Raw genomic sequence first — 24,588 nt, 5'->3', positions numbered from 1 at the left:
CATCTGTCCCTAGTAGGTACTGGCTGTGTACCTATGTCTGAGTAGCCACTTCTCAGCCGTTACCTTGGAACCTCTGTTGATAAATAGATAGCATAGAAAAAAAATCGCTACACTTCTCTTTTTATTTCTTTGTAAACACTTGCAGTTCATGTTACATTTTTCACAAATAAATTGTATACTGCTTCAACAGGCATGAATACACATAAATTGGTCTGGTAGAGTTAAGGATTTTTAACTTCAAACAGCTTACAGTTTAAACTTATGAGAGAAGTTTTCCCTTTCAATTTACTGAATGGAAGTCATACACTGAATAACAACTTTCTTATAATTAGGCAAGACAACTCCCACTGCAGCTAGAAACAGGTATTTTTCACTGAAAAAAAGCAAAGTCAGGTCTCTCTAGACCTTGTTTTTTTTTTGAAGAGCTAAGCTGTATTGCTCCATTCTTATTCACAATCACTGGTTCCTGAAGTCTTTATTTGTAAAAGCATGTCAGAGGGCTAAATTTAGCACTGCTGTGCATAAACAAATCCCATACAAAATTAAGTGTGGTTTGGATTCTGGAGGAGTTAAGGGCTAACATGTCTTTTGGAAATGATGCTTATGTTCTTCTAAATTTGGGTGTTGCTGCAGAGAATTTACAACTTCTTGTGTTTAGGATAAAAGAAGACAGGAAATGTCATGTGGCACCACATTCAGCTAGATATGGTGAATGTGACATTGGCTCCATTTTATTGTAAACAGCTGGCAAGTAGGTTTTTCCACCAAAGCTAGTCATCAAGAGAGTCTTTGTACAAGCCCTTTTCTAGAACATGATTTCTCTGAGCTACTTTAAATGTCCACATTACATACAAGTGACCTAAGAAGGTCCTGTTCTCCATTAACTATAGAGAGAACTGTGATGACTAGCCCACATAGAAGTATTTAAATTGTAGACATTTAAGTATGTTTAGTTAAATCTCATCCTGAGGGCTGTGGCCCCTTTGGGTGGCAGTCCAGAAAATGATCAAGATGATCCATTCAAGAGCCTATAGATATAATATATTTGAAAGGAAGAGTAGGCACGTTTGCCATAATACAGAGAAAATGACTAATGGGCTCACACCTGAAATGGCCAAAATGCAGGCTGATGCCAAAGAGTAAGGGCAGAGGCACGAGTCCCTCTTGTCATCTGTTTGCTTTCACCTTTGCCCCGGGGGGAATGGCACAGGGTAGACTGGGAACAGAGGCTGGTGTCCTGCCAGTGGGACAGTCGCAATGTCCCAGCTTCTAAAACAGCTGGGCAGATCTGCAGTCCTTGCATGTGTCCCTGAGGGTCTCACCAGGACAGCTGGTTTCACTGATACCCTTTTATTCATGTTACTCTACAGTTCATGCTTGGGACAGCATCAAGTCATCCTTTTAAGGATGCACTGGAAAGGCAGGAGGCCATATCAGCTGACTCCTGGTATGCACCATTTTGTGGCCAAGATGCCATTTTTCTCATCTCATTCAGTGCCCACTTGATGAATATGTGACAAATACAAAACTCCCAGCAGGTTTACATCAATATCTTTTACTTCTCTTCCTCCTAGCCCAGGGTCTTCTCCTGCTTGGTGAACACATCTGAGTGAGCTTTTCATTCCCCCTTTGGTAGTTAGGGAAGGAACTATTGATATCATTGAGATCCACATAAGAGAAAGGTTTGCCTATTCATTGCCTTTGGGACAGCAGGCACAGGTCAGCACAACAGCTCAAGAAAAAAAGGTGATGGTAAACAAACTGTTTTGGGAAGATCTATTTCATGTCCACCCAGAGGCCACATCAGTGATTCTTAACACAGTGTTACCCGAATGAGGCATAGTTCAGGTTGTATGTGTACACAGCACATTTAAAACTGCAGTGAACAAAATGGATTATACAAATCAAACGTTTTTGTGTCAGCCTTCCCTTATACAATGTTACTAAGACTGGCCAAGCAGTCTTGAGGTTACCCGGCATGTCATGAGAATGATACATGTTTTTGTAGAGTATGTACCACTATGACATGGCTGACGTTACTTTCTGTCTTTTACATATGCCCATGCCTAGGAAAGACCACGAGTATGTGTTTTACACATGCTTGACTGGACTGTCCTGTACTTTTTACTCTAACCAGTAAAAAGGATGGCTGTCATTGCATGGTATTACTCACCTGCCCAGCAGCAAAAATTCTCCAGCGAGTCCCAGGCGCCTCATGGCCATTAAGAGCCCTCTCACAGTCATGCCTTCACAGAAGCAGGCAACCACTCTTGCCTTGGGCAGGTGGCTCCGAAGCTTTCGCAGCAGCTTGTCAAAGCTCTGTTCACCAGCATTGCTATAGATCTTATAGGAATGTGCAATGCAGATCCCTTCCTTGGCTGCGTTATCTTTGAAAGCTTCCATTCCACTTTCTCCATAGTTTCCTAAATACCAACAGAAACACATATGCATATATTAAAATTTGCAGAAGATTTTCTTGCTTTGGAAACAGCAAATATTTTAAAGAATACAGAACATATCTGCACAAAAATCAGTACCAAGCTTAATAAAATAACAGTAACACTTAATTCAGTCCATTTTTCAGGTCAAGATCAACAAATTTTCCTAGAAACTTCACTTCTATTTAGGAGCCTGTGTCTCTGCTGAAACCAAGGTCTGTTAGGTACCTCAATAGCTGTGAGGATCTGGCCCACAACGTGTACAACAACATATGTATGAACTTTAGTCTCTTCCAATTATGATAAGTTGGCTGAATGTGGTTAAGTGCTCTGGGGTTTATTCCAGAAAATTTGAAAATATATGTTCAGAATAGATTTTGGAGTGTAGTATTTTTAACATAAGTAAAACAAAACCATGACTCGTAAGAACATGACTTTGTTCTTAAAGCAATTTGAAAAACAACAATTTTTTTAAAGTACATTGAAAGGTAAGTCTTATCTTTTGAAGGAAGGAAGAACTTCTGGTGACTCAAAAAAATGAGTGATATAACTGGATTGCCATCACAGAGATCACAGGATCACAGATAAACTAACTAATTGTACTCCTGTGATTTTTTTTTTTAAATTTTTTTAACAAAATATCTACCAACTGAACAGGAAAAACTTCGTATTTTCTTTCAATTTATTTTTCCCCTGTGGGATAAACTGATAATAATTATTAACAGATAGATATAATGCATTTATTGTTATTTATTCTATCTTGCCATGGAAAAATTCCTCATTACCAGGCCTACACAAAATTAACAGTGCTTAAACAGTTGATGTACTGATGCCACAGACAATCATCCTGACCAGGTCTGTCTCTGGTTCCCTGTGCTCGTCCTTCTTTCTATCTAAATTTGTTTCATATCTCATTCAAATAGGAAGGCTTTTGAGGCAGGAAATCTTTCTCCAAAATATTGCCCTGAACCCTCTGTAATATTCTACAGAAACATGGTCAGTACATTAATAAGACTGAGAATATTAAAGTAATGCTGTTGCAAGGAACTTCTGATCCTTCACTTATTTCTGTTACTTTGCAAATGGAAGAATCTGTAATGAAAATGCTTTCTTTTACCACCACTGTACAAGAACATGAAAAACACTGTCTCCAGTTTGAATATCTTACCATTCAAACAGCCAACAGATATAAAGAGCAGGAGAGGAAACACCACCAGTTTCTTTTCACATTGGGAATGAATCATCAAGAGCTTGGATTTTCCAAATGGTACCCAATCAGAACAGTAACCTGGATGCATATCTCCTTACCTAATATGACTTTCATTTTCCTCCCTGCTGTGATCAGGCCTGATGGAAAAGCCATTGCTACACAAATTGTGCGTGAACAAAATGTCATAGGATTTTTAAACTCTGTTGTGGCAATGCTTCCTGGGAGATTTAAATCAGGTGCCAAGTGCTTCCCCATGTGTTACACTCTCAGGGCAAGCTCTGTTTCTTGTGATACGTGAGCATCAAGTAACTCTAATTAGATGCTGAAACAGTTCAGCTAGACATTGAAAATACAGTGCCTCATGAAAGATATTTTAGCCTCAAAATTCAGTCTGAAAGAAAAATGAGGGTCAATCACATATAACTCCCATCGAGCTCCAAGGCCATCTAAAATAAAATTAAGCTGTTTGACAGGAAATGCACCATTTCTTTTAAAATTATTATAATTTGGGTCAATCTGGATAAACAATAAATGTTCTGTTTCATTTCTCCTAATAGAAAATAAAAATTAAAAAAAAAATCATATGAAACTTTGTCATATAGAAGATTGAGGAAAACTGTTCCATGGTATATTTCAAAGATATTGAAATTTGTAAGACTTCATTTTCTGTCAAAAAACTGTCAATGGGAAATTCACAGCCACGTCTAATTGGCTTACAGAACTGGATCTCTTCAATGTTCCAGATACTACACTCTTTGTTTGTAAGTGTTATAAGTGTACAATCTGTTAACTTGAGGCTTGCTATAAAGCTAAGAGTAGGTTTAATTACGGTACTGAAAAATAGTAGGTCTTGCAATGAATATGAATTACATTAACTCTTTTCCAGTCAAATATATGTTGCTCTCACACAAATGTCATGGACTCATCATGTATCAAGACAGAGTGACTTTGTGAAACCATGCAGAAAGCAATGTGTCATCCAAAATGATAGGAAATATTAAACTAGCAAGGCCACTTAGCAAAATTCTACATTCTTAAAATTAAGACAAAAAACATCCTAGTAGTCCAAATGTGATAGTGACTGAGTTGTACAGCTGGGAAAACTGTAACTGTATGGCATGAGCTTGAAGGAGATTTGATGAAAATAGCAGCTTTGCTTCAAGACACTCATACAGATACAGCAGTGGAGCTCTTGTCATGATCATTGCTGATTAAACTGAATTAATCATTCATAGTGAATTTCCCTGTTGTGCAAGAGGTTTGGTGAGGTATGTACATTTAATTTGAGCTATACTGTGGGAATAATGAACCCTCCTTGATGGAAAAATAAGTTGTCTTCTACTACGCTCCTTTGCATCACATATTAAGATGAATTTTCTCTGATCTGTCTTTCTTTGGAAAACCTGTACATGCATGAAGGTACACATCTGGCACTGAGCGAAAGGGACTGGGAAACTGGGGAAGTTACGTTATATCATTTCCTTAAGGATGAGATGTGAGGTTCACAGTGGAAAAACATCTCCATGCTTTCTGTATGGAACTGGACTCCTCATGGACATTTGGTTCTTGAACTGTGGCATTTCAATAGCAATATGACTAAAACTGTCACAGCAAGAGAAAGTTTCCACTGACAGGGCAGTTTCTGCTCTTAGGCCATGTCTGTGGCACAAGGAGAAAGATACAGGGACTTTAGGGCTTGCGCACATGAATGGACAAGGTGAGGACTTATGTAGCTTGACTATGAGGAGTTTGTAGTTTCACTTTCAAGTGAAAATTAATTGAGAAACCCTACGCTGGAACCACAGCAAAGCCTTCTGTGAGTCCTCTGTGATGGAAGCTTCCTATATCCTGGCAATTCATCTGTGGAGCTGTTTTGTTTCCACTTCTAAATTTAAAGAAAGTTCCTAAGGAAAAGTTAAACAGAAGGGAGAGATTGAGTTACTTCTGCTTGGTTAGTTCCAGTCCAGCAGAAAAGGCTCAGCAAACAACACAAGCTGGAAGTATGATCAAATTATAGCCATCTTCTCCTCCTCCAAAAAACTCCATCTCCATTTCAGTGTTTGGAAACCAGCACCTCTATATTGTGATTAGATATATTCAGAACATATATGTTTTGCTGAGGAAAGTATCACAATTTTTTACTGGATGTCCATCTCCTCTTGAAAGTTTGTCTGATGGTGGCATAATCAGAGCTGCTAGATGGTGATGGTTTTTGTAAATATGTCCTATACTCACGGCAACTGGCAGCAGGATTCTTTTAAAATGCCAGCCTGAATCCTGTATGTTGCCTACCTGAATGTCTGGCCTTAAGCCCAGTTCAAAAGCTATTCCCATATGTCACTGTATGTTTTAAAAAAAAATCTATTACATCATCATGTAAAAGACTTAACCCTGCTTTAAAGTTGGAAATTTGTTCGAAACTCAAGCTTATGCATCCCCACCTACAGTCTAACTATAACAATCTGTCAGTTCCACTTCCAATGAATCAGTACTAGAAACTATTAAGAAGCTTAAAAAGAACAGATTGTGCTTTTTTCCAGATGAACCTTAATATAGTACAGTACATAATAATACTTCAATCTGATAGGAAAGGGTCAGAAAAACTGCAAGATGCTCTAGCTGCTCCTCCTGCACAGCAATTGAGCCAATTAAATATCTAAACATAAACCATTAAGATCTTATCTGCATTATACAGAAAAACAAGGGTTTTAATCTTAAAATACTAAACAAAATACACTGACATCTGCTCTATCACACTAAAGGCTATACATATGAGATCAAAAGGATATAATGAACTATATTTCTCTTGCCCAGGAATTTTTGGGATGTCACACATTTCTTTTTGAATGCAAGAGCTTTTTTATCATTAGCTGCACACAAAAATTGTTATCAGGTAATTGGTTTACAAGAGAGTTTCAGTGAACGCATATGGGAATCAACCTTTAGGAGAGATTTAGGACATAAAATTGCTTCAAGCAGGATGAAGTGAAAATTCACAAAATAAAAGGAGGCTCAAGTGAAATTGAAGAAACACATTATGTCATTCGTTTAGCTGGTAATAATCCTACCTACCACAAAGCATGTTTATTCAAGCGAAAGTGCTACCATCATTTTTATAGTCAAAGCAGAGCAAAACACAGAATAATAGTCTATGCTGTATCTGAGACACAGAAAAGAAGCCAAGCCAGGTTCAAATTCTCAGCAGATTTTTGAAAACAATATAGGGAATATAGAGCTTATTTTTTAATTAACTTTCATTGTCATCAATAGGATGAACTTTGCCAGAAATACCTAAAAAATCTAAGTAGGTATAATTTGAAAATGTTAGTGAGAATGATGGAAGATATTTAGGAAAGGTAACATGTTGATGGATTAATAGGATGGTCTTCCTGAAAGTCAGGGTTATGGGAGTGTAGAATAGTTTCCCAAATGGAAATGTTAGAAGTCTCTTTGAATGTTACAATTCAAATTAATCATGGTAAAACACCAACAGTACCCACTACTACTGGTACATAGTAGATATTGTCCACATTTAACTCCTGTGACTGTATAAGCCTTTTCAAGTTTCATCACTACTAAGAATAGGAACTTAATACTAAATCTCTTAAGCAACTACAGTAACCACATGACACTGATATAACATTATGAAAATCACAGCCATCCTCGTACAGTTATGCCAGCAGACAGAGGAGGACAATAGAGCCTTGTTTCATTCTGAAGGGTACAAACTAAAAGAAATCAAATCATACATGCCTGAAATACTGCTCTGGTGAAAGGACACCAACCCATAATAAATCCCACTAGGCTTTCCTCAGCATGACACCACATTGTATCTCCAGCTCCATGTATCCTTTGGAGCTGCATATTAAAACAGTCATTATGAAGCTTCTTCATCGGGCCACTGCAGAGCTGTGGAACAGCACAGTATAAAACCAAGAAAGACGACCTCTTGATGAAAATATATTCTGTTATATGCAATTAGTTTTCACACAAGAGTTGTTTTCCTATGATATTATGCTCTTTGGCAGGAGTTGTCAAGGTTTATCTGTTGCTTCTCATGCAGAACCAGATGATCATGTTGAGGAAAGGTTTCTCCGAAGAAAGGACTACTCAAGCAAAGCAGCCAGGCAGTGTTGGTTGGGCTTGGAGAAGTATCAGACAACTAGAAAACAGCAAAGGAGCAGCACAGGGCAAAAATTCCCTCTGTGATTAATTTAAGAAAAATACCTACTTTGTTCTTAAAACTGCTGTATCTGCTTTCCTTAGGCACAGAAAAACTCAGTGTGATTCAGAGTGCATGATCTGACAGCTGAGGCTTTATAAGGGACATAAAACACTGATAACTGCAGTTAGGACTCTGTCCTTAGCTACCTACATGATCATGGAGACCTCATATATCTATTTCCTTGGATGTTCAACTTTCTTATTCAACCCAAAAGCTCTTTGAACAGCACTTATCGATTGTTAAGTGTTCATAAAACTCAGACCCAAAAGGATTGTCGGTGGCTTGATCAATGAAGACAGTACAAGATGTGTCAATACAAAGAAGCTTTATTTATCATGACATCATACTGCCTATGAACTTAATTTCCTCTTCAGTTAACAGTTTTGAGATTTTCAGAGTTGTGCATTTGAGGACAATAAACGTTTTCATAATCTCAAAAACATTAACCAAGCAAAAAACCCCACTTCTAATCCTCTTAAAATTCAATTCAGTCTGATTGAAATAATTTGTTTAAGTGATCTTATAATATTTAATTTCAATATTGAACATTTTATATTTTTATATGTCTCAGATCTCCTTCTACAATGTAAAAAACAAACAAACAAACAACAAAATGTGTATTCTAAATCAGGAGATTTATTTTTGAGAAAACTAAAAAATAAATAATTGAAATATTTTGAAATTTTAAAATAAATTCAACATGCTTAATTAAGAAAGTCTGGAGAAGAGGAGACTGAGGGGTGACCTTATTAATGTTTACAAATATATAAAGGGTGAGTGTCATGAGGATGGAGCCAGGCTCTTCTCGGTGACAACCAGCGATAGGACAAGGGGTAATGGACTCGAACTAGAACACAAGAGGTTCCACTTAAATATGAGAAGAAACTTCTTCTCAGTGCAGGTGACAGAGCCTGGAACAGGCTGCCCAGGGAGGTTGTGGAGTCTCCTACTCTGGAGACATTCAAACCCGCCTGGACACCTTCCTGTGTAACCTCATCTGGGTGTTCCTGCTCCAGCAGCAGGATTGGACTGGATGAGCTTTTGAGGTCACTTCCAGTCCCTGACATTCTGTGATTCCATGATTCTGTGAGTGATTAAGCTCTTTTCTGTGAGTTTTATAAGTTTTAGCTACTAGATGTTTTCTGACCAGAAGTTTTCATTTAAACATTTTTAGACCAGCTCCATTTCTTATATTAAAAAAAAAAAAAGTCTAAATTAATTTAATGAGATAATATGAATATGCAATGTACACAAAACATACCTGTTCTGAATTAAATGAAATATATAATTTACTATAACTTCATCTGAACAAGCTCAGAAGTATCACTTTGAACATGAAGCTTCTCTTGTCTTTCTCATTTTCTCTTGGCTATTTTGAAATAATAAATTCATTCCTCTTAAGAAAACTATGACCTAGTTTCACAGTTTAATGCACCTCAGTTCTGTTTATTTTTAAATTATCACTTCATAACTTTAAAAGAAAGACTCATTTAAACTTTGTTGTTATGTGAGAAGAGGGAACAGTCTGGAAGCAGCCTATTCTGTTGTCTTCCTTTGATCCATTCTGCTAACTGGCACATCTGCAACTCTGTGGCCTTGTCCACTGAGCAATGTTTGAAGTCCTCTGTGAGGCTAATGTCTTCTAAAGGATTTGACAGCTTTTGCAGAAACATGTTGCCATGTCTGTCTGCTGTCCTTGTTTCCAGACTGGAGACATTAAAAATTTTCCATACTTCTTGTTTATGAAATTGCTCTTTCTATCTACTTAAGAAATTTCCCTTAGATATTTCCTGTATTTCATCATTTCATTTCAAAATCAAATCATTAATAAAAGCACAGTTCCTAGTAGACGTCAGGGATACTCTACCTTTTATTTTCATTTAGGCATATACTTTTCAATTTTGTTCAATTTTCAGGTAGAAATGTAGACACATGAGACTCACAGTATTGGACTGTAGTTTCTTCCTTTCAGGAGATAAATGCTGTGTCAGAAAGGAGAGGGCTTTGTGGTGAGAAGACTTCAGTCTATGATCCTGCATCCTTCATTGTGGATTCCCAAGGAATGCAGCTTGTCTGGGGTTTCTTCACTGGTACTTGGATCCAGTCCCAGATCTGGTTTAGGTTATTAATTATTACATTTCTCAAAAGACCTGGCCCATTCTACAAGTGAACAACATCACACTTCTGTATATTCATACCCTCGTACATTCCTTCATATAATTTAAATTATTAACTCTGCTGTGGTATGTGACTGTTCTTTTCTGAAATACACTTGATACCATGTTCTGCTGCTGCAGCAGGTGAGCATTGCCAGAACTTATGCAGCAAAAAGAAGCATAATTCAGGGATTAGATAGACTCAGAAGGCCTTCAATTAATCTTTTGAGTTTTCTGGTAAATGTCTCTCTTTCTGCCCTATCTCCTCATATGTGATGTGGAGGTAAAAACTTTGTCCTGATTGTGGTGTTAAAAAAATAAGTGTATTATATATTGAGAGAAACTCAGATAACTACAGAAATGAGGGCTACATTTGTGTTTAACAGACTGAATGAAAACTCATAGTTTCGCCTCACAAATCTCATATTTTTTTAATTCAATACAATAACTACATTGTGTTTATTACAACAATAATCACCCTCTATGTCTAATATCTTTTTCAATAGTAGCAACATCTAATATTTCCTACAATAATTGCAGATGATGGCAAGGTTGCTCCAAAGAGAGTACCTTAATTTCACTTTGACTGTGCACATTCATGTTCAGCATGTTCATTTGGGACAAGAGCAGTGCTCATGACTCTACCAATCTGAACTCTGGGGACAGCGAGGTCCATCAGGAATCCATGAATATTTAGAGTAGTAACTGGAAGGCAGATCTATGACTTCATTTTCAAGATGTGCTTGTCAAAAGACTTCAAAGGAGATTATATTAAGTTTCCTGGGGCATATTAATCATTCTTAAAGTATACTGCATATAATGAGAAGGCCTATACTGTTTGACTAACTACTTTCTTGGAGATAGTCTCATTTTAGGATCGTGTTGGATGATTGTTTCTTCTGGGCAGATAACAAAGATTGCATCTTAGAAGAATATTTGAAAAATGCATTTGAATATGGTAGGAGTAGAGATGGTTTTTAAATAGTAACTTCAGAGGGTATTACCAAGAAGAAACAGATGATCCTGAGCTTTAGAATGTAGAAACTGAAGAAGGAAAACATAGTAATAGACCAGGGTTGAAGGTAAGAGTAAAATCTCCTGAATTTGCCCCAGGGCAAAAGAATAGTTAGTTATCAGACAATTACAGCATACTTTTTTGTTTAGAAGCTCTTCATAATGGTGGAGATGTCATGGCTACCACGGAGAATCTGTCCCAAGCCAAACTAGTCTTTTCACGAGTTTCTTTTCCTAGTTCTTAATCTGTTCTTCTATGTTCTCTTTCAACTTAAGCTTAGTATTTCTTGTCCTATCAAATATGAGTGAAACTTCTCAATTTGATGTTTTCAGAAGTTCTTAACAGTTTTGAAGACAACCACCATGTCTCTACTTATTTTTTTTTTTTTTTTAAAGACTAAACAAGTGCAGTTTTAATCTGATTATCCTTATTCCTGTACGCCTTTTCATTTTTCTGGTTTTCATGTGGTTAATCTCCAATTAATTAATGTTGTCCATCTAGGATGATGTACAATTTTTCTGAAGATATGGTACTTTTTCATCTTGTACCTTGCCTGAGCACCATAGAATTTAAAGAATCTTTAATATTTTTAGAACATATTACCTCTCTGTATACTTTCTGTATGATATTTACCTTTTACCACAATGGAATGACTGTTGACTCAAGTTTAACTTGTGATCCATTTTAATCTTCTGAGTCTTGTTTTCTACAGAGCTGCTTCTCAATTGAACATTTCTCATTCAGTATTTAAGTGACATATTATTCTTTTATAGGAGCAGCTTCATCCAGCATGGTATTGTTTACAGATTTAATAATCATACTCTGTTTATCATAATACAAATCAGTGATGGAAATATCAATTAAAAATGGATTCAAGGAAGATTTCTAAGAAGGCTGTTGGAAAGCTAACAAGTGAGAAAAACAGTTTGGATAAAGTTTTAAAGTCAGTTGTGCACCTAACACTGGGAAGTCTAGATTCGGATCTTCTTATAAGAATGTTCATATGCCATAATAAAAAAAAAAACAATGATTTTAAGATACAGTCACTCATTATTCAAACATTCTCTGAACTGGACACTAGATTGGCTTGATACTATTTTTTTTTTTTTTTTTTTTTTTTTTTTAGAGAATACACATTGACTTTTATTTATGACACCAGGAGGAAATTACTCATTTCTTAAAAACAATTGTTTATCTGTTCAGAAGAGAAATTAGTTAGGCTGAGCTCTTTCCTGACTTTCTTTTTCAAGACAGGTAGTTTTAATCCATTTCAGTTTGTTAGAACCTTATACATATGCCAAATTTCTATGGGAGAACCATTAAAGTCTTCAACACTCTTTCAATCAATTCAGCAAGGTAGATGAAACATACGTTTTGAGAATTTTTCATTATCTAATCTGTATAAATTTCTGTAAATTTTGAATTCTTTTATACTTATTCTAGCATAATATAGAGTATAACAGACAGAATTTAGGTACTTGAGAAAACCATAGTCCTAAATTCCTTAAGCATCAGCTGCCTAGATCTGAAATTGTCACCATTTATCAAGTCTTCACATTCAATTCTCCAAGTACATATAAAATGTATCTATGTCAAATGAGTCACACATCCTGAATTATTTTTTGACCAGAAAAATCACTTTATTAAGATGGATAGATTGTGGTCTCACTTCTTTTATATTTTGTCTTTTCCACTCTTTTCCAAGAAAAATAGGTTATACACTGAAGTATATAGCACTTTTTTTTGAAACTGAAGGATATGAGTTTGAACACACCCAGGTTAATGAGGGAATGAGACCTGAAATTTCTGTATGTCCTGGGAGCATATAGTAGGCTATGATGTGAAAAAGCTAGCCTCCTCCTCTACTGATGTTTTAAAAGAAAATAGAAGTCTGTTTCTGAGATAAGGTTCCAACTGGAAGCCAAGTGAACAGTAGTACTTAAAGATGTTGTGATCTATATGCATCATGTTCTCTTGTGTATTCTTAACACAAAGATTTTCTGAACCACATGATTAAGCATCTTGGTCTATTCAGATATTAGACAGAGAGCTTGGGTACCAAACACGGAGCTAGGCATTCCATGATGAGGATCAGGAACCTAAAAGTAGAGACTTGGCAATATATGCTTCTGAGATAGATACATTCTTTAATGCATCTACCCTGAAACCTTTCTGGAAAGCAACAGATGTAGCTGAACATAGTTTGATCTTTTAGCAATTTAGGATTTTATTTGAGTCTCTGATCATCTGCTTATAACAATATCAGTCTCTAGCCTCCATTTTTATTTTTTTCCATATTGTTTGTTTGGGTTTTTTTTTTGGGAGGGGAGGATGGAAGGTGGGGAATGCTTGTGTAATACATGACATAATAAACTGCAAAATAAACTACAGGAACTATAGAAATTGTAGAATAAATACTCAGCTGGGGAAAAAATTGAACTCAAATTCCTGAATATTATTTATAGGGGTTTTTTTTTCCATCTATAGTATCTAATGTCTGATCCAATATCAGAGTAGCAAACATAGCACACTCATCTACTGAAAAGAAAACACTACTGAAAAAAGCCCAAACTGTTCTGCCTTCAGGCAGTGAAACAAGTGGGCAAACTAATCTATCTAGGCATGGAATGAAATAGCCAGACTGTTTCACATGAACCATCAAATGACCATGAAGACATTCCTCCTCCAACCTTTACTACATATTACACCTTTATATTAGCAAGAGAACTAGAGATTCTATGTCTCTTCATTCTCTTTTGCAATAATATTTCCTTCAGCATGTTTAGGAGTCATGCCACATTTTTCATCAGCAAATGTACTTTCTTCAAGAAGGTTCTCTGTAATCTGAATGCCAATTTTGGGAGCAGGGATGGAGAAAAAGGGAACAGATCCTATAGTATATTTGACATTGGATTGCAAGTTTCAGCATTTGCAGGATCAGCATTGGCACTTGGCATGGCAAATTATTGAGTATTCAGAGCATTCAGGAAGATCAGTCTGTACTCATTTAGCTGGATCTCCATTTCAAGTGCCCCTTAATTGGCATGATTTCAAGGGTGCCATTGAAGGTAAAGGAAATGTGCTTTAGTCACTTGCTGTTGAGGCACATAATGCCATTGTTTGCCTAGGTGTTGGAAGGAAAACCATCACCACAACGCTTACAGACAGCAATTGAAAATATAGGCATTTGAAAATATAGGAAGTTATTCTAGAGTGCTGGGCTCTCCTGGAAGGACAGGGAGTAGAAACCCTTTGGACAAAGATCTAATGGCAAAGTGACCAGAGGACATTAAATTCTCTTTGACTGTGAAATGTTCAAGTGCAAAGATGATGGTGTCATGTCATGTGCTAAACACTGTCATCTATCATATTTAGCTTCTTCCTTAACGATCTGAAGGAGGAGTAAACAAGTTTAATGAAACTTGCAAAACACTTTGAAATGCACCATGTAGAGAATTCTAGCCAGGATACAAAAACATTGCAAAGGTTTCTAAATATATTGTTTACTTTGCTAGAAATTTAAGAAAATAAACAAGCTCATTTTGTCACATTTAAACTAAAAATTCTGGACTGGGTGGAAAGGTAAAAGGCAATAGAGAAAACAGAAAGAAAATAAGGCATAATTTTACAATGAGTTACGATTAAGTAAACATGTAAGCAACATGTCTCTCTGTATTTCATTTTATTTTATTGTTTTTTAATTTTTAGCTCAGACTTTGGGGAAAAATGTGATTTCCATTAGCCCAAACTTTTTACAAGACAGTTCATTTTTCTGAATGTTTTTACTCTGTAAAGATAAGCTAATTATTGAACCTTTATTTCCCAAACTGCCAGTGATGTTGTTTCATCAAGACCTTTAGAAAAGATGAAATGGAGAAACTGGCCGCTCATGGCTTGAACAGGTGTACTTTTCGCTGGATAAAGAGCTGGCTGGATGGCCAGGCTCAAAGGGTTGTGGTGAATTGAGTTAAATCCATTTGTATGCTAGGCATGAGTGGTGTTCCCCAGGGATCAGCATTGAGGCCAGTTCTGTTTACTCTCTTTATCAATGATCTGGATCAGGGGATTGAGTGCACCCTCCAGTTAATTTTCAGATGACAGCTAGTTGGGTGGGAGTGTTGATCTTCTCAGGGGTAGAAAGGCTCTAGACAGGGATCTGGGCAGGCTGGATCAATGGACCGAGGATGATTATATGAAGATTTACAAGGTCAAGTGCCAAGTCCTGCAATTGGGTCATGTCCTCATTTTGTTAAAAACAAGTTTCTCTTTTAGTGAATTTTCCTTTCAGCTGAAGTCTTCTTAGTAACTGTGCTTTTCTAAAGTAGGATACATGTTTTGGTAGACGTAGCAATTGAATGCAAAGTCACTGATAAGGATGCACATCCCATAAGTGAGGGGGGCAAGGAGGAGCAGGTGACTAAAACTGATCAACTAAGTATTCCATCCCATTCACGTGATACTTCATATAACAGTGGGAGCTCATGAGGGTCTCGTCCCTTTTTCCTCTTCTTCGACTGTGGCTGACATCTGGAAAGGACCCTGCCTTCCCTCCCTGTGAACTGAGGCGTAGTGACAGATTAAATCCAGTTCCAGTTGGCTTCAGAGTCCAATCCAGGACTTCTGGGTGCAGGTTCTGCTACTGCTGGAGCAGTGCTGAACTTGCTGGGACTTTCAAGATTGGTTTTCTTTATTTTGTATTATTTTCTCTATTTTATTAGTAGCATTAGTAAAACACTTTTTTTTTTTTTTTTTTTTTTTTTTAATTTATTTCCCAACTTTCTCCCTCTGTCCTTCTTTGCCTTCCAATTGCCAATCGCCTGTATTTAGTGGGGTGGGGGTGAGGTGCTAAGAGGGGCTAGAGGAGAGAGGGGGTTAACAAAACATCTGCCACAGTTTAATGTCGCCCTGCAATCAAACCTTGACAGGTCACAACAACCCCAGGCAGTGCTACAGGACCTGGGGATGTTGGTTGACAGCTGGATGACTATGAGCCAGCAGTGTGCCCAGGTGGCTAAGAAGGTCAACAGCGTCCTGCATTGCATCAAGAATAGTGTGGCCAGCAGGACTAGAGAAGTGATCGTGCCATGGTAATTGGCACTGGTGAGGCTGCACCTTGAATCTTGTGTTCAGTTTTGGGCTCCTCGCTACAAGAAAGACTTTGAGGTGCTGGAGCGAATTCAGAAAATAGAGCTGGTGAAGGGTCTGGAGCACAAATCTTATAAGAAGCGGCTGAGGGACCTGGGGCTATTTAGCATGGAGAAAAGAAGGCTGAGGGGAGACCTTCTCTCTCTTTACAAGTACCTGAAAGGAGTTTGCAGCATGGAGGGTGTTGGTCTTTTCTCCCAAGCAGCAAGTGATAGGACAAGAGAAAATGGCCTCAAGTTGCACCAGGAGAGGTTTAGACTGGATATTAGGAAAAAATTCTTCATGGAAAATGTTGTCGGGCATTGGAACAGGCTGCCCAGGGAAGTGGTTGACTCACCATCCCTGGAGGTGTTTAAAATACGCATAAATGAGGTTCTTAAGGACATAGTTTAGAGGTGGACTTGACAGCGTTAGGTTAATGGTTGGACTCGATGATCTTGAGAGTCTTTTCCAACCAAAATGATTCTATGATTCTACACTGGAAATACTCCTTCAGTTTGCTCTGACTGAGGATTATCTGATCTGTATTTCTCACTGTCAGTAGCCTATGTACTTTCTGAAAACATAATCTGGGATGGGTTCTCTTAACCTTTTCTGAAGGCACTTCCTCATTTTTTATTTAAAATTATGTTTTTGCTTTGCGTGTCCCTAGAATTGATCAGCAAAGCTGAATTTTGTGATCCAGAATTATCCCCATAACTTTTTCTAGAAAAATTGTATCAAACTTTCAACTTTGCACATGTAATCTGTTATAAACTACGGAATATGATACATAGGATGTTCACTCATAACAGGCCAGAATCTGTCATAGAAGTTGATATGTTAAGTATCGGAATGAAAATTCAGAGCATGGAATACCATGCGTTTCCCAAAAAAGAAGGTACAAACGTAAATATTTTAAATATACAAATAACTTGAAAAAACATTGTGGTAACTACTAGCAGGAAAACAAAAATATAATTTCCAAGCTTGAAAGTAATATTTCCTACATGTTAAAATCATAAAATACAACAAGGGTCTTAAGAGATGTGAATTAAGGACAAAGTTTTGGTTTAACATTTGCATGGTATCTAGCTTAATAAGATCAGTGCAGGAGTAGTCATAAGTCCTGGAATAATAATAATAATAATAATAATAATAATAATAATAGGAAGAAGAAGAAGAATGTAATCACTAGTAATAGTACCTAAAACAAGAAACAAGGAAAAATAAAGAACACTACTTAAATTGTTTGCAAACTACCTCTGAAATGCCTAAATTAAACATTTCTTAAAAAAACCAAACCTGTATTTTTTACCATATATTAACTTTGACATCACTTTAAAAGGGAAAACTTAATCTTGTTGCATCAGAAATTTCAGCCTGTCTTATTTTGATTCATTTCCTTTAGACAAAAATAACATATAGGTTTTGTTGTGCATTATAATATATGATACATATTGCAGGCAAAAATAATTTGATTTCTAAAATATGTGTTCCTTTTCCATATAACTGAAATTAGATATGTTATAATTAAGTACAATTTACTTACTCCAAATTAACTGAAACATTCAAAATGCTCCCATAAAACAAAACGTTCATGTAATGTTAAAGCAAAATATTCTAATGGTTTGTAGTCTTTTCCTTTAAACAATTTTCTTCTATTAAGGAATTAAAAAAATTTTCTTTTCCTTCAGAGCTGGCATTTAAAACTATAAGAAAATTAGGAATTTGATTCCCATCAACCTCTGATGCTAATTTTCATCTTAATTCCAGAACAGACATGTATGTTTTAGAAGGGTAGAAAGTTCTCTAGGTATACTCGAAGGTCACAATTAGATCCAAAAGACCATGGCAGGAGACTTTCCCTGTGTGCATTTGTGAATTAACCTGAAATCTAAACCTGCCAGGATTTAGTTTAATTTGAACTGTAACTAAGGAGCACACAGAAAGAAAACGCAGGGAGTAGTCTGAGGTATCATAGAGTTTTTTTTCTCTGTCCATATTTATAGCTTTCTCAGAGCTTAATTTTCATTTTTAGCTTTTAAAAACCACTAACTCACAAGGCTTTTTCAAACTTCATAGACCTGTTTAAACACCTGATACTGAATTAGGTTACATTGTTCATCAACAATAAGCACTTCATTATAAAGTGCCTTTTATAGAAATCCCCAGGGTAAACCCCAGAAGGATGGAGAAATGAAATAAAATAAAAAATAATAAGAGAACAAAACAAAACCAGCCACAGTCTCTGAGTTTTTTTAAGTACTGCATACAAAGAAACGATAGCATTCTTCAGGATTTTAGCCCCAGGTTAGATTTCATCTGTGCTCCCTATGAGATGCAAGGCTCAGGGCTGACTGGGGAAGTCAAAGTCCTTTTCATCTTGTATACACTCAGCACATTGTATTGATTTCAGATATTAATGGAGATCATAAAAATCAAGCCACACCACAGGAGAAATCAGTTTTCCGAATAGTCTGACCATGGTGCACTGTAACAGCAGGTGTACATTTGAGTTGATAACAAAAGGAAACTTCTCAAAAGTAAAAAGATTTCACAGATACGTAACAGAGAAGAGAGAAAGAGGGAGACAGAAAGGATGGGGGAAGCTTTTTGCTAATTACTTCATTGGCAAAACAATGTTAAGTATTTATATCCTTCAACTGCGTATCTTTAATTACTATTATTACAAATACAACTGCTAATAAGTATTTCTTGGAGACCCAGATAAGGTCTCGACCTCACCATGTCAAGCATGACAAAAAGACAGGGTAAGAAAGTCTGTTTTCTAAAGCAGGTAATTTTAACCACATTGCTGGTTCATGTCCAGCTTTACATTCATCCTTCTTTAAAACTGTTATTCAACACATGAAGGAAACAAGTGTTTAGGTTGCGGTTGTTCCTCCAGAATCAGGGAGGGCTGTGCTCCTAACAAAAAAAAAGCCCATCAGGAAATGAGTTGAAGTATACCTTCTCCTGAATGATAAGTGATTTGGGGTTTACATTTTTTGGGAAGAGAAGAGGGGTCTTCAGCCCAGATCTGCTGCTCAGCTGTTGAGTACCTTGACCACTGAAGCACTGACTAAAATTGTACATCTGCCTTTCCCATTTGTTAATATAATTCCAAGAAAATCCTCTGTCTCCTCCTCATAGGGGAAAACTTCCTCATTTGCAATCTATTTTTGAACCAAATATGTCATGTATTTTTGGATCTGAGGAAGATTGTTTCTCACCCTCAAAAATAAATTTCCAGCTCTAGTAAGAGCTTCATCAAGGAAATTATTTAGTCTCCCAATTAAGGCTAAGAAACTGAGCCAGAGAGCAAACCCAATACTAGGTTCCAGAATTTTTAGACTAATAGGTTCCAGTGAAAGAACTGCATTATTTAGAACATCTTTGCTTATTTTGGGAAACCTCACCCATGTGAGTTTGCTTGTTTCCATTGGCTGATTGTGTGTTACATTAAAAAACAAACAAACAAACAAACAAACAACAATGGATATTTTGTAAAGAATAGGTGATAGACTACTGCTTCCTTTAACTTATTTTAGATGGCCCAGTACCAGCTCTGAAACTTTAATGAGTTTATTATGGAGTGCCTGGTATGCCCTGTTAAAGTTACAGCCAACACTGTTGTTAATTGAATTTTGATTAATTGTTTAAGCTGAAAAAAAAAACAGATTTCCCAACTAGAAGTTATTTAGAATTATCAATGGCAAGTAGACTTGGAATAATTTTAAGCGAATGAGATTCCGTGTATTGCTTATTTGTGACTGGGTTTGATAAGGAGTACATCAGATCAGATTTTCCCAACAAGTTTGTGTCAATAGATAAAGCTTTCAGGTGAGGTTATTCTTATCTACTAGGATTTCAATGCTATGTGGAACTTGTGTAAGCATCTAGTGCAAAGATGAATTTTTCATTGTTGATGCAGGCAATAAAAATGTTTGATTTGAAACATCACTGAAATACAGAGACGACTTAACCCATAATTTGAAAAAAATTAGAACAAAGACATAGTTTCATTCTGGCATGTATCAGACACAGTGTGGCCAGCAGGACCAAGGAAGTGATGGCTCTCCTGTATTGGGCACTTGTGAGGCTGCACCTTGAATCCTGTGTTCAGTTTTGGGCCCCTCACTACAACAAAGATCTTGAGGTGCTGGAGAGAGTTCAGAGAAGGACAATGAAGCTGGTGAAGGGTCTGGAGCACAAGTGTGATGAGGAGCAGCTGAGGGACCTGGGGCTGTTCAGCCTGGAGAAAAGGAGGCTGAGGGGAGACCATATCGCTGTCTGCAACTGCCTGAAAGGAGGTTGTAGCATGGAGGGGGTTGGTCTCTTCTCCCAAGTGACAAGTGATAGGACAAGAGAAAATGGCCTCAAGTTATAGCAGAGAGGTTTAGATTCGATATCAGGAAGATTATGTTGTGGAAAGGGTTGTCAGGCCCTGGAACACATTGCCCAGGAAAGTGGTTGAGTCACCGTCCCTGGAGCTGTTTAAAAGATTGTATAGGTGAAGTTCTTAGGGACATGTTTTAGTGCCTGAGTTAGGTTAATGGATGGACTCGAGGATCTTGAGGGTCCCTTCCAGTCAAAATGATTCTATGCAATTTCCTTTCAGCACCCCTCCAAACAGTAAAGAAATATATTTCTTACTCTTCAACTGCCACTAAGTAACTGAACAACACTATTGACTTGTTGGACCATTGGTAGGTATTATTTAATCCTTCATTATTGTAAACTTACAGACTAGGTTTTGTTTGTTTGTTTGTTTGTTTTAAGTAGCCAGGCCAATAATTATCCTCTTATTTCAGTATGATTTAGGTGCCTGTTTCCTTCATAGTCCTTTACATCTCTGTGTCCAGATCCTAAGCCTCTGTTAAACATTTCTCCTTTCAATTTACTCCATAATTGCAAAACTGATTGTAAACTATGTTATGCTGTTTAAACAAGTGTTCACTATAAAAGTAAAGACAGTATTTCCATATTTGAGGAGCATAAGAGAATTTCATCCTGTATCTTTCCCTTGAGTCAGTTACATCTTTAGCTCATTTTCGATTCTTATTTGAGGACATGAAGACCCCATTGCTTTCTTTTGCAGTTTGCCCCCATAGTTATTAATCCTCAGACTTAATCAGGTATTTGTCCAATAGCTTTTACATTGTCTTCAAAATAAATTAGTATTTCTCTTGTCAAATTCAAAGAAGTACTAGTTAAAAAACAGGGAAGTTCTTGTGACAAGCCTCTCTGATTTTTCAGACCTCTTCACTTTTCTAATTGCCTCATCAACTGTAATAGTGTGTTTACTTAAAAAAGGCCACAACAGTGTTGAATGTTGATGTTATGAAAGGTATTAGCATTTCAAACTGAGCAGACTGAGAGCTGAATACACCACAGCTGACTGCTCAAATGATATGAGAACTAATGGACCACAATGAGCAGGTATCACAGCATGTTAATCTCAGTGTAAAATAGATTTGAGTTTAAATAATGATGCTCCCACTTGGACCAGATTCCAAAATTAGTGCAGAAAGCAGCAAGCTTTCTGATCTGGTGCCAGGTCATCAGGCTCTGCCTTGAACAGATGCTCCCTATGGAATTTATTGTAGGAAAGAAAGAACACCAGTTAATCTGATTTACAAGGTTATGCATAATATTTCTGCACCACAGATTTCCAATTTGTTATAAGCAAACAGCTTTAATTCTCCAATAAATACATTCAAGAAGATTTGCACTGGGCTTTGTTGGTATGTATAGCAAGAGCTGCTTTGCATAGATCTGTATCCCCATTGCATGTAAAATGATTTGTAATTCTGAAAAGTACTTGAATAATGTGGGTAATTTTAACCAAAGGCTGCAATAATCTATATAAATTAGGTTCATAAGTAAAAATAACATTAACAAGGATGTCAGGTGGCAAACTTCTGCAATGATGCCTGCTGGCCTCCAAATAATTGGGTGCATCCTGATGTGTGCTCATGCCTGTCAGCTTATCTTTGCTATATATTGCAGTATGAATGACAATATTTTGCTTTTGGATATGGTTCCTGCATAAAATGTAATGATGTTATGTTGATTTCCTCTCAATATAAGCAGTTTCACGCAGAAATTCCTCATTGAAATTCTGCAAACAAAATAAATCTGTCTTTACTGGTTTTGTTTGTGGGGTACAAAAGAAAAAAATGAAATTCTATGTTTGTTATTTTCTTTTTCACCGGTGAGATGCATGCTTTAGAGGATTTACTTGGGTATCCACTAATATTTTTGCTATGCCCATTTTACCTACAATACATTATTATGTGACAATACTATGTTCTGAAACCAAAGTCTGATTTCTTTCATCCTCTTGTCTCCTTTTGGAAATATTATATATTTATGCTTTCCCATGAAATTTCCAATCTGATTTCTAGCATCTGAAGGTTTAAGAGATAAGGACCTGCTGCAGTCAACTTCTTGTCATCTTTCATAACAGTAGCAATGGATATTTGTGTTTCCACATAACTGGTTACTTGCATTTGGTTTAAAAGAATTCTTCAGAATAATTTTTGAAAACAGCAAAAATACAAAGATTTATTGTTTTCTCTAAGGTCTAATAAAATCCATTTACTAGGAAGGTCTAAAGCTCAAAATTATGCCTCTCATCTGATATTCAGATAATAACCACAATGGTGTCTCCTAGAGTCATTGCTGTCAATGTCATTGCAAAGCTGTGTAATATACCATTGCTTGAACATGGCATGATGAGTCTTCACCTTTTTGTAAGACATAGAACCTGGACTAATGACAGTGGGGAGACAGCAAAGTGCCTCCAGCATTCCAAGCAGAAAAAAAAAAAAACCAACATTCAATACTCAACAACCAAATAATAGAGAAATTACAAGGGGGCAAACTAGGATTTTAGAGTCTTGAGGAACAGTTTTGTCCCCTTATGCAAAAAGTGGCCAGTATCATCTGTTGCAACTAGAACTTGATTAATTTTCAGAGAACCCAAAGTGACACTATTCATTCTTTGTTGTCATTCACAGCCGCTTTGCTATTGTCTGCTTCACTGTAATGCACAGAAGCCAGGATCAAAGGATCATGATCCATTGTACTAATCACAGTCAATACAAATGAAACACATTTCAGTCTCAAAGTGTTCAAAATATGATACAACAAGAAGATTCAATGGTTGGAAAAATGAAAAATAGTGTGAGATGAAACAAAAATATAATAATAAAAAAGAATATGCTTTGTACAGAAGTCAGAATTCCTATTACAAAATTTCTCCCTGAAAATAGAAAAGAATAAGGACACAGTATGCCAGCGGGTGGGCTGAAACATTAAAAAGATGCTGTTGCAGTTGCTGCCAGTCTGTACAGTGTGTAGTACTACTAAATAACTGTTCTGCTTACTTTTAGTGCTCAGTTTAAAACTTATTTCTTATAGCCAGACAAAAGGTAGTAATGAAGTATCCAGTATCATTGCTACCAAAGGTGAGCATTCTCAAGTCTTCATTTGACTCTTCACTCAATCCTGTGTTCAGAAACCTGTCTTCTATAAATTTTATTCCCTAGCCATTCCTACTTATCCCTGAAAATTTTTAAGTACTTTCTGTATTCTACATGAATGCTGCCTGTCAAGAGTTTAAATACATTGAAGACAGGTAATGAGAAAGTGGAAGGAGTTAGCCATAGTTACTGGAACTTTTACTTGCTACCTGTGGTGTTGGGAGGTAAGAAGCAGAGCACATTCAAAATATTTTTCCTAAGGCAAATATCACACATCATGTAGTGCCTGGGGGGGAGAAGGAACTGCCTTCAGACACCCAGGCTCACAAGCTTCCTGCAGTACCAGAAAAAACAATATCTATGTGACCTGCTGAGGTAGGATCCATCTCCTATAACTTTAGACATTTCTATTGTAGACATTTGGTTAGATGAATGTCTCCTCTGAAGGCATCACAAAGTATCTTGCTCTTCCTTTCTCTCCTCCTGTCCTTGATCTGAAGTCCAACCTTTACTCTTTACTTTTTTATTAACCTTAGCATTGGTTAGGAATTCTCCATTTAAATAAGGCAACTTCCAGGGGAATGGAGTTGAGGCACTCCGAACTATAACTTCTGTGGGCCATAAAAAAGTTCATTTTCATTCTGAGTAGACTATAAACACAATCAATCCGATGAGACATTGCATCTTTATCCAGGTGGAAAAGCAAATGTGATTTTGGTCCAACTCCATTTATTTAATGTTCCTCAATAACCTTTGGTCCTTACTGATACTGCTTTGAGCATCAACAGAACTCTAAAAGGAACCTCAATAAAGCCAAGTGACATTATAAAAATAAAATTAGAACACCCTTGAAGTGAAACAATAATAACTCAAACTGATAGAGGCAAAAAAATAACACCCAGAAACATGGGACTTGAACTAATTAAA

At 36.7% G+C, this 24,588-nt stretch overlaps 1 protein-coding gene across 3 annotated transcripts in view; it reads right to left on the bottom strand.

Annotated features, from left to right (window-relative positions):
- GRM5 (glutamate metabotropic receptor 5) overlaps positions 1-24,588 on the bottom strand; it is a gene marked incomplete at both ends in the record, with an annotated part of 247,840 nt that overhangs the window by 137,398 nt on the left and 85,854 nt on the right. For all 3 annotated transcript variants that reach the window (XM_080354358.1, XM_080354356.1, XM_080354357.1), the window contains one exon: positions 2,174-2,423. In XM_080354358.1, coding sequence (XP_080210484.1) covers positions 2,174-2,423 — 250 coding nt within the window. The remainder of the gene's footprint in view (positions 1-2,173; positions 2,424-24,588) is intronic.

This window comes from Nesoenas mayeri (genome assembly GCF_963082525.1).
Source record: "Nesoenas mayeri genome assembly, chromosome: 1".
In the NCBI taxonomy this organism is placed as follows: domain Eukaryota; kingdom Metazoa; phylum Chordata; class Aves; order Columbiformes; family Columbidae; genus Nesoenas; species Nesoenas mayeri.
Note: the sequence above shows the minus strand (reverse complement) of the source record. Positions and strands in the feature narration are given on the sequence as shown.